Below are 11,607 nucleotides of genomic sequence, written 5' to 3'. Positions count from 1 at the left end.
CTAGTGGCAAGATTTAATTTTCTATAATCAATGCATATTCGCCACCCTGTAACTTATCTAGTAGGTATTAACTCATTATGCTCATTCACAATTACAGTTACTCCTCCTTTCTTAGGAACATAGTGAATTGGACTAACCCATGCACTATCTGAAATAGGGTAGATAATTCCAGCATCTAACCACTTTAAAATTTCTTTCTTAACAACCTTTTTCATAATAGGATTTAATCTCCTTTGTTGATCAGCCCTGGGTTTACAGTTTTCCTCTAAATTAATTCTATGCATACAAATTGAAGGATTGATTCCTTTAATATCAGCAATTGTCCATCCGAAGGCTTCCTTAAAATCTTTCAATATTTTCATCAGATTTTCTTCTTCTTCCTTTGTTAACTTTGAGGAAATTATAACAAGCAAAGTAGAGGAATTTCCTAAAAAGGCATATTTTAAATGTTCAAGAAGTAATTTCAACTCAAGTTTTGGAGATTTTACAATAGATGGAAAAAATGATTTATCTTTATCTATCGTGTCCAAAATTTCAAAACTTTCTTGAACATAATTGAATCTTCCTTAGAAAGGTTTACACATTGATCTAATTTCTCTTCTTGCTCGTGTTCCAAATCTTTTTCTTCAGATTTTTCTTCATAAGTATTTTTGAAATGACATTCGCTCAGGTATCTTATAACATCCATTCTATAACATTCATCATCTTTACCTTTTGCAGGGTACTTCATTTATTTTGAAATGTTAAAAGTAACTGTTTGTTCATTGCGCACATTGTTAATTTCACTTTCTGCACATTTATCATTGATCTTCCTGTGGCTAGGAAAGGTCTCCGTAAAATGATAGGTATCTCTTTATCTTCCTCCATATCTAGCACAATGAAATTAATAGGAAAGATAAATTGATCCACTTTCACTAGGACATCTTCTATAACTCCTTTAGGATAGGTTATTAAATGATTTGCTAACTGCAGAGTTATATTAGTATGGGTTATTTCTCATAATCCCAATCTTTTAAATATTGATAATGGCATAAGGTTAATGCTTTCACCTAATGAGGTTAATGCTTTCACCTAAATCACATAAAGCTTTCCCATAAAATCTATCTCCTATTGCACATGGAATTGTAAAGCTACCAGGATCTTTAAGCTTTTCAACAAATTTCTTCTGAACTATAGCACTGTACTCCTCACTAAGTGCAACCGTCTCATTATCTTCAAACTTCTTTTTTCTGTTGAGAATATCCTTCATAAACTTTACATAGCTTGGCATTTGTTCTAAGGATTCAACAAATGGAACATTGATTATAAGCTTCTTAAATATTTCCAGAAATTTTGAAAATTGCTTATCCAACTTCTGTTGTCGAAGTCTCTGAGGAAATGGAAGTGGTGGTTTTTCTAAATCAATTTTCGGCGGAGAAATAAGTCTTTCAGAATCTTTCGGAGCATCCTCTTTTGATTCTTCAATTTCTTCACTCTCTACTTCAATCTCTTTTTGAATCCTACCTTCCAAGTCTCTTTCGCTTCTAAGTTGTACGGCTTTAATTTGCTTTTTATTCTTGTCTTTTAGATTTGATTCGATATTACTAGGAAGTGTTCCTTAGGATCTATTACATCATGAACTTGCAATTTGCCCAAGTTGATTCTTAATATTTCTAATTGTAGCTCCTTCACTTTGTAACTGATTACCCATTTGTAACACCACTTCTTCTATAGACAACTTCTTATCCTTAAATTATGTATTAATGTTGATTCTTGGAGCATAAGTAGATATATAATTATTATTCCCTTGGTTGTTCCAGTTTCTCAATGAGTTTACTTGATTTTTCCCCTATTGCTGATTATTACTACCCGAATTGTTATTCCAGTTAAAGTTGGTATGGTTCTTCCAACCTGGGTTATAATAATTATAATATGGGTTATTTTGCTTATTATTTATGACATTCAAAGTTTGTAATGATGCTTGAGAATCTACCATTTGTCCTAATGAATTCTCTTCAATCATGGAAATTGGTTGAGAAAAATTCATTCCAATCTGATCTAACTTCCTTGAAATTGCAGCAACTTGATTTGCTAACATTGTAAATGCGTCAATTTCATGAATATTGGCTACTTTCTTTAGATTCACCCTCTCAGAAGGCTATTGAAAATTATTGGTAGCCATATCTTCAATTAAAGCATAAGCATTATGAAATGATTTTGACATCAATGAACCACCACCAGCGACATCAATAATAGATCTAAGAGAACCAATTAATCCATTATAAAAGGTTTAAATTATTAACCAATCTGGTATAGCATAGTGTAGACACTTTTTTAAGAGTTCTTTAAATTGTTCTCATGCTTCATAAATAGATTCCCCTTCAAACTGATTAAACAATGTAATATCATTTCTAAGCTTCGCAGTTTTTGATGGTGGAAAATATTTAGCAAGGAATTTTTGTGCTAAATCACCCCAAGTTCTGATAGATCCAGGTGCTAACGAATTCAACCATATCTTAGCTTTATCCCTTAGTGAGAAAGCAAATAACCTAAGTCTTATGACATCATCTGAAACATCATCGTATTTAAATGTAGCCCATAATTCTAGAAAATTGGCAAGATGTAAATTTGGATCTTCAGTTGGTTATCCCCCAAACTGATTATTTGATACCATTTGGATAATAGCAGGTTTAAACTCAAATGAATTAGTCACTACAGTAGGTTTTTGAAAAGTACAATGAAGTTCATCTACAGTAGGGTTGGCATAATCTCCTAAAGGTCTAAACTTAATTTTTTTTAGATTTTTCAAGATTTTTAATTTTTTTGGTTTTTCTAATTTTTCTAACAGTTCTCTCTAATTCAGAATCGTAGGGCACTACTCCTTCAGAACCTGAACTACGCATACACTAACATAAAATAAAATAAAATAAAATAAAATATACAAAATAAGATATAATATTTAAATTTTAAATAAGACTTTCTAAAAATAGAAATTTACTTAGTTTTATTCCCTGACAACGGCGCCAAAAACATAATCCCTGGATACCTAATGCTTATGCACAGTATTACAATAGTTCTGATGCTATTTTTCACTTTGTTTCCTTATTTTGCGACAAAATCAAAAACTGTCTCAAGATAATTTAAATGTTCAGATGAAAAGATAGGTAACGAAAAGATGTCAAAAATTGGTTATGTAAAAAGAAACCATAAAGACATGCAACTCCCCTATTAAAGCTGAGAGTATAAAAAGGCACCGGTCATTTTATGACTAGTCAACACAAGCAACATGGCTAGTTCACTATTTAATTAATAACTTATTTTCATCCCCTTCCTAGAGCCTTTATTTGCTGGATGAGGAACCATAAAGACATGTAACTCCCCTATTAAAGCTAGTCTAGCCATGATTACGCACTGATCAGTTGACACCTCATCCAGCAAATAAAGGGAGTGTTAATTAATAACTTATGTCGTTTTATGACAAATTTCTCTAACATTCTCTGTTTCAATTGATACTTGGGAAACTTGATTTTGAGTGAGCGAGCAATACATGAACAACAAAAAAACTCCCCTTCTAGGCAAGGGAGATACTAGCTCTCACTCTAGAGTTACCTCAACTCTCTCCACCTGGGGGCTAACATTCTCGTTTCAGAACCTAAAATGAACTCCCTCTGGGGTGAGCAAAAAAAAGATTCCCCTCTGGGACGAGCAAGAAAAAGACTTCCCTCCAGGACGAGTAAGAAAATCCCCTTTTGGGAGAGCAAACATAAGACTCTCGTCCGGGGTGAGCAAACAAAAAACTCCCCGTCAAGTAAAAAAAAAAAATTCTCTGGGTCGAGCAAACAAAACTCTTCTCTGCGGAGAGCAAATAAAAGACACTCCTTTGGGGCGAACAAACAAAAAACACCCCTCTGGGGCGAGTAAAAAAAAATCCCCTCCAAGATGAGCAAGCAAACAATAGACGCCCCTTCATCGCGAGTAAAGTAAAAGCCCCTTCCAGAGCGAGCAAAAAGAAAAGACTCTCCTCTAAGGGTGAGCATACGAAAAATTCTGGGATGAGCGAACAACTGACGATTTAGTCTAGCAAAAGGGATTGGCGAAGATTAAGACTCGAGTTGAATGATATCACAACCAGCCATTTTTCCAAGAGTTGGGTCAAACTAAGTCCCCAGAAAAGAACTTTCAATACTTGCCAATATTTTTCAGGACTTTTTTCTAAGTCCTGTCTTCTTTCTTTTATAGTTTTCCAAGAGGTACCTTTGGATCTCTTCAAAATGTGTCTTGATTCGATGTATTTGCCCAAGATATGCATCCTTTCATGATAATTTTGGTCCATGGTGGTTACAATCACTTATTAAGCCAATGGATGCCTTAAAAACCTCTTTGAAATTCGTGAAAATTGATTTTACTCGTCTAATAACTATCACTGGCGGTTAAGCAGCTGGCGGTTAAGCACGGGGTCTCGGCGCTTAGGCTTGGCCTTCTCTGTTTAACAGGCACTTAAGCGTCGGATCTGGAGCTTAGGTACCAAAAATCTTTTGCACAATTTTTCACATTTTTGCTCCAAATTTGATTTTTTTTTCACTCCTTTAAGCATTTTTTTCATTTTTACTTGTATCTGCAAGAAAAACACAAAAATACCTTCCATTAAAGTGCAATATCTCAAAAATAAGTATAAAAATGTGTCTAAAAATACTATATATTTTAGGTGTATTATAGATACAAATGTTCTCAGTTTGCTAATTATTATTGGCAATGTCAAACTTTAATAATAGATGGTTAAGCTAAAGCGTGAAGTGATTTAATTGTGCAGTTTCTTAGGCAAGTTGAAGAAAAGGTAGCTGAGTTGAGTGACAAATGTCTCATGTTTCAAATGCGTGCAAAATGCAATCACTCAGTCTGGCATAAAGTGAGTGGTAAGTTCTTACTGAAGCGACTCATTTGAACTGGCAGAATTCCTATGTAGATCACACCAGATACATGTTTTGAATTTTCTTTTATTTTATTTGTGTATATCTTTAGTATGTGTATGTATGTTTTAGTTCTATTACAAATACGGTGGTTCATTTGTATCAAAGAGTTGTAATAATGAAAAGAATTTCTCGAATGATGATTTGTTAGCCACCTTGATTTGAATGATGATTTAATAACTTTAATTATCTTCTATGCTTTTCACTCTATTTTCAAAATCAATGAGTTTATTTTTTCAGTTTCTCCCATATCATATTTACTTTTCTATCGATATAAGATTGTTCAAGGTAGCCTTGGAACCCATTTATCACGTGGGAATGATATTTTTACTTCATCTTCCTTTTGTTTTCTATTCTTCTCAGACAATGGTGGGGTTGTTATACTTTACACAAGTTCCAAGGCATTGTGGAGGCAGAGTTGTCGGCAAGTATGCTAGAAAGCTTTCTTTAATAAAATACAAGGTGAAAAAAAAATAAATAGAGATATTCTGAGCTTGGAAAAAAAATAGTTTGTCGACTTTGATGGATCTCTTCAATGATTGAAATGAGAAGTCGGATGAGGCACTCTCACTCTCATTCAATCTTGGTTGAGGTATTAGTTCATCTTCTCTAAAAGATATTATACATGGAATGGATAAGGATAAACTTTCATTCACCATTTTGCATTTGTAAGTCTTAGCATGACCTTTTCTTATTAATTGGTAAGGTCCCTTAGGAGGTCATCAAGAGATCTTAATAATGAGAAGAATAAAATAAATAATATAAGAAAATAGCTTGTTGAGGTGAAGAATAATGTTGACGTTAACAAGACCCTTATAGAAGAGAAAAAAGGGGCTTTAGACAAATGTTATGAAGAATTGATTAGGCAGATGTCAAACACCACTGCAATTATTAATTTAGCCAAGGCTTTTAATTAGTGACCGGATTGTTCGGTGGAGTGCTCAAGATTGAAGACCACATGTTTTGAACTCAAGCCTTAGTTGCATGAGCTCACAAGAATATGGGAATTTTGTAGACCCTAATGAGTTTATGAAGTTGCTATCTATGACCGTCACCCAAAAAAATATGTTACAAATGAAATTTGTTGACCGAATAAAACATTGCCAGGAAAACCTTATCAGTAAGCAAGTTATCTCTTTTGAATGGTCAAGCATAGACAAGTTTAGAAAAATATTAGAAGACATCAGTTCTAAGAAAGAAAGTGAGTATAAGAACAACAGTGAGGTGAGTTCAACCAATATTTAATTTTTATAATGTTGTGAAGCCCTATATAATTTTTGAATTTGTATTATTCTGAAATTGAATGCTATTTTCCTTTCGCACAATATCTTACTTAATCAAAGCTTGCAGAAATATTGTAAGGCAAATTCATTGAATTTAGTTTGTAATATTTTTATGTAAAAAAATAATAATTTAAAATTTTTCAACATACTTTCATAATATGTTTGATCACTATGAAAAAGTCCATAAGGTGGGTCGAGAACCTGTAAGGCTAATGGATATTAGCAAAATTTCTTAACTTATTGGATCTAACTCATCTCAGTAGTAGGCTACATGTATTCATAATGGGGTGTTATTAATATAAGAAAAGTTATGCATTGTATCTCTAAATAGAATCCAATGTGTTTTATGAAGCCTTTCTCATTAGTTACCCTCATTTAAGTCTTACACTACCCATTTTCTTAAATTATTTTAGTTAAGCCGTCACAATTAATAAATCATGCCTCACGCCAGACTTTGTGTGGATTTTGTTATAGTCTTCACAAAGGTATCCATTTAAGCTTGTCATAAAAGAGACTCATGTGTTACTCATTATGAATCTTATCTTGAAAAGTGGGTCTTATTTCATGGTTTGACCTATATTCCACGAATTCTGGGTTAATGGGATATACAATGTTTGAATGTTAACGGTGTCGGCACTATTTTTGAAGTGGACACCGAATGCATGACGTGGTGATTCACCATCTACCCAATAGCCTAGTTTCGTTCTACCAACAGAAGCTCTTCTTCCAGAGATCAACGATCGACAGTCATACTAAAACAACTGATTGATGAAGCCAAGACAATAGAGTCATTCTAGCCGACCAGCTGACTATCAAAGGCTGGCAGGCGATTCAGCACGGTCGAACAAGCAAGTCTTTCAAAACCAAAGCTCGTTGATTAAGCACACATATGCAAAATATATAAAATATTAAGTAATGCCCCGTTAAAACAAGTGCAAACATATAACTTCTCATATTGTACCTCTCCTTGTAAACAGTGAATCATTTTATGAAAAGAGGCTAATCAATAATATTATTGATTGTTCATTATTATGCACTTCGCTCTCCATCTCTCTTTCTCTCTCTTATATCTTACACTTATTCCAAGGGTGTGATTCACAGACATATTCGGATGACCAGTTTGAAATTTCTTGCATTATTTGTTGAGGAAATTGAGTCACATTTAAAGTTTTTGAAGGGGATTAATAGATTTGTTATCGTAAACTTCTTTATATTTATTGCTAGCTTCTAAGTACTTAAAATAAGTAATAAATTTTATACATTTTTAGTGACACAAAAATTGTTTAGGAATTAAGTTAATAGTTTTAGATGTGTCCTTCAAGATTTTAGTATTGTTACTATATATAAAAGTATGTGTTTATGACTTCCATAAATATGTAAAAATTTTAGATGTTGTAAACGTCAAGGAAGATTACATACGTACCGCTAAAATGGCATGATTTACAATATATATATATATATATATATATATATATAGTTGCTTCTGTTGCAGATAATATTAGGACAGTCGTCTTAGATAGTTTAGTCACATTAAACGCCGATCATATGATGATCCAGTTAGGAGAGTAGATGTTCTAGACTCGACTTATGTAAAGCTAGAAAGACTTGGGCTTATTATAAAAATAATAATCTAAATTTATTATAATTAAATAAAAATATGACACTTAGAATGATTTATGTAGCAGACCCCATTCAGTGAGATAAAGGCTTCTTATTATTGTTGAGAAAGTAACATAATTCATGCTTTTCCCTCATTTGCATTGTCAAAAAACAAATAATTAACTAAAAATAAAAATTAAAAAAATAAAAACTTATTATCGTCACTTCCTTATTGAAGATAAAAGAAACAATTTGGATAGACGTATAGATATGAATTTGGTTCGAACTAAGGTTTTGTTTGAGAAGACACAGATTCAATTCGGTTGCAATGAGTGTCGACGCCTGAAAAAATTTTCATTTGATGAAACAGTATGAGACGAACGTCGCCCAAAGTTCTTTCAAAATAAAGTCCAATTTTTGACGTTTCAAATCTCATCTGACCTCCTCCGGCTCGACGAATGCGGCTTTTAAAAAAGAAATTTGAAATAGGATTTGAGAACAGCCTACAAATGGTTGGTATGTAGATTTCCCCTCCAAATAAAGTTTGAGTACAAGAGGAGCGGCTTTTATTGATATATCTTGAAAGAGTCCTGATGAAGGTTTTGTCAAATTTGAACTAAGCTTTCTTCATTATTAAATAATAATTCATTATTTTGATAAAAAATTATGAATAAAAAGATTTTATAAAAGAAAGCACAAGAAAGAAATGAATAATGCAACTCCCTCCATAAAGATTGCTCTCTTGAAAAGTCACTCATAATAACTTAATTAAAATTGCTCTACAATCACCAGGCCACCAATCCTGGCAATGCTCTCCAATTAAAGTGGGGACTCCCAAAAAAAGAAAAAAAAAACATTTACATAAATGCCACACTATCCATATGTATTTACATAACATCTAAATTTTAATATTTACATTTATACCACTTTTCACATGCATAAAAAGAAGTGATCACATTTTAAAAGCAGGTGGCAGTGACATTTCTGATGTGATATGATACAATCAAGTATTATAAATATAAAAATCAAAATTTTAAATTTAGCATATAGATACATATGCATTGTGTGGCAAGCATGTAAATGTCCCCAAAACAAGAAATAAATAAATAAAAGCAAAATCACAAAACTGTGAAGCTATTGCAAATCTTACATGACAATTCTGCCCTCTTGCTCTCAGGCAAAAGCAACTCATCCACAGCCTTTCTTTTGATGCCATGCAAAACGCTGCTACTAAGATGATCCTCATTATTGTTGTCTTTTCTCTGTTGTCCCTCATATTTTCCCTTCAGTATATGAGGTCTGAGCTTATTCATATCTGATAATTTTACTGGTTTGAGTAGGAATTCTTCAGCTCCATCTTCCAAGCACCTGTCATCATCACCCAAATTTTAAAATAAACAATTACAACAATAAAAAAAATGATTTTGGAATCTAATGATTATTTAACTTTCTTTCATGTTATAAAATCAGAATAAAATCTAAAGGGAATAAGAAAAAAGATTTTGTGATGTTTCACTGATATGGCATATTAAAGAACATGACTTTTCCTTTATTCCTATTCTCAACAAGTCTGATCAGAGCTCAAAACCAAACAAAATATTGTGGCCACAAAAGGAAAAAGTACTTTATAACTTGATAAAAAAATTAGTACTTTATTTTTTTAAAAAGACATTAGGAAGATTTTCATATATATATATATATATATATACCACAATTACTATTTATTTAACTATCTAACATCTAAATCTTAATTTAGGGTCTGTTCAGGGCGGCTGTAGATTATTTATAATATGTTTATTTGCAGATTATCCTAACAATCTGATAATCTCCAGATTATTCTGATAAGTTGGTTAGTTGTTTGTGAGAGCTTATTTAGAACAACTTATTTACAGCTGTTAAACAAACGTGTAGACGGCATTTTCAAAAGTCAGCTGCACTGAATAAGCGCCCCCAAACAAGCACTTATACATGTTTACCACTTTTCCTATGCATCAAAAGGTATATTTCACGTTTTAAAGGCTAAGATAGTAGTATTCTTACATGAAATGGAAGATTTGGATGGCATAAATGCTAAAAGTAAAATTTAGGTGTTAGATATGTAAACACATAGCAATTGGGTGGTATGCAAGTAAGTGCCCCCAGAAATTAATATGCATCTCTTAGAACAGCAGGGCTTTTATATAAAAACCACTGAATTCTTATATATTTACATATCTTATACCAAAACTTTCATCTTTCATAACACCAAATCATTAACGTTACATAAGAAAATGTTCTTTTTATAAATTACTTATGCAATTCAGCAAAATTTAATTGTACGTCTTCAACTAAAATGATGAAGGTTAAACTACCAGATACCCTATAATTCAAAATTTTCAGGGTGAATTCATTCAAGCAAAAAAATAAAAATTAAAAATTAATTCTTTACCTGTTAATCCTGGCAGGCACATTCTCAGATGACATTATGACAACTGGTATGTTCTTCAAAGCTGATGATTCCTGAGCCATTCAACTCCACAAAAATTAAAAACCAAATATAAATCAAAGCAACCCATACTATTGCTGACATGGATTGGAGTATAGATGGGCTCTTTGTCATCCAAGCTGGATTTAAGCATGATTTTGAGTTAATATTGTCAAAAAAGAATTTTGCAAATTTTAGAGGGTTCTGTGATTATAAGTAGGATTTAACACAAGAAAGATCAAGTAAATATTGTAAATATAGATTTAGTAAACCATGAAAGGCTTAAAATAGATTTTTTAATTATTAAAAATAATTAAAAATAACCTAAAAATCAAGTTTTTATTTTAAATATATTGTTATTTTTATTAAATCCCCTTGATATCAGAGAACTCAAAAAACCAAGTTTGTTAATTTTTAGAATTATATTTTGATTTTTAAAAATTATTTAAGTTTCAAATGTGATGGTCACTTTTCAAAATCAATTAAAAATATTAAATGATCTCAAAATGACTTGAAATTTTTATGGTGAATTATCTGACTCATGATCCACAGTGGAAAATAAAAATCAAGTGATTTTTATTTCTATGTGCTTCAAATTAAATGTTTTAAGAAAATTAGAGTTTGCTCAAAACAGTGATGTTTTAATTTTTAACAATTATGAAATTATTTCCTAAGACTATCTGGCCATATGAAACTTACATGAATTTTTGTAGAATTTTCTAAGCCACACACAATTTTCTATAATTATTTGAATAGAAAATGCATAAAAACTTAGAAAATTAAGATCTCTGTCTAGAGATCTCCTATGTCTTTGGAAAAATACTCAAATTGTGCACCTAGACAGAGGCTACAACATATAAAAATTTGGGGTCAAGGTAATAATTTAATATGAATGGAGAATTGCAAAACCCATAACCCTAATTCATTTTTTAAAAATAATTTATGCATCAAATCAATATGAAAATAATTTCACATGATTTTTCTGTTTTCACTGAGCAAGAGAGTATTTTTATTTTATTTTTATGAATTTTCTATGCAAAGATATGGATTTTTGAAGTTTAGGAGCTATTTTCTGAATTTATTAAATATCCTATTTATTTATTTAAACCGCGGGCTGACTGGATCCTCGGATCCGTCGAAAAGTTTTGCGGCGCGCTCCTATTCAACGCCACCTTCCGAGTCAGCTGCCACGCGTCCCGCTGTTTCGTTCCGGATGATCATCCGGCTTGATCTCCGTCATCCCTTCAATACACGCGAAGATGGATGACATCTGTTCATCGTCCCCGATGGCCTTAACCGAGAGCCGTCCATTTTA

General features: G+C 32.0%; 1 protein-coding gene across 1 annotated transcript; it reads right to left on the bottom strand.

The window, feature by feature from the left end:
• Nucleotides 1-8,725: 8,725 nt before the first annotated feature.
• LOC110036611 (two-component response regulator ORR10-like) lies at nucleotides 8,726-10,485 on the bottom strand. Its single transcript, XM_020741093.1, has 2 exons — nucleotides 10,257-10,485; nucleotides 8,726-9,196 (listed from the first exon to the last, which is right to left on the bottom strand). Exons 1-2 carry the CDS (start codon nucleotides 10,334-10,336, stop codon nucleotides 8,947-8,949), a joined length of 330 nt encoding a protein of 109 aa, XP_020596752.1. The 5' UTR covers nucleotides 10,337-10,485; the 3' UTR covers nucleotides 8,726-8,946.
• Between the last annotated feature and the right edge of the window lie 1,122 nt (nucleotides 10,486-11,607).

This window comes from Phalaenopsis equestris, unplaced genomic scaffold (assembly GCF_001263595.1).
Source record: "Phalaenopsis equestris unplaced genomic scaffold, ASM126359v1 Scaffold209189, whole genome shotgun sequence".
Taxonomy (NCBI): domain Eukaryota; kingdom Viridiplantae; phylum Streptophyta; class Magnoliopsida; order Asparagales; family Orchidaceae; genus Phalaenopsis; species Phalaenopsis equestris.
The sequence above is the reverse complement of the archived record's forward strand: the minus strand, read 5'-3'. Positions and strand labels throughout refer to the sequence as shown.

Bases quoted from the DNA above. Each gene is read 5' to 3' on its own strand.
- LOC110036611 (XM_020741093.1), bottom strand. From the start codon at position 10,336: ATGGCTCAGGAATCATCAGCTTTGAAGAACATACCAGTTGTCATAATG. The intron at 9,197-10,256 runs GTAAAGAATTAA...TGATGATGACAG, and splicing joins GTGCCTGCCAGGATTAACAG to GTGCTTGGAAGATGGAGCTG.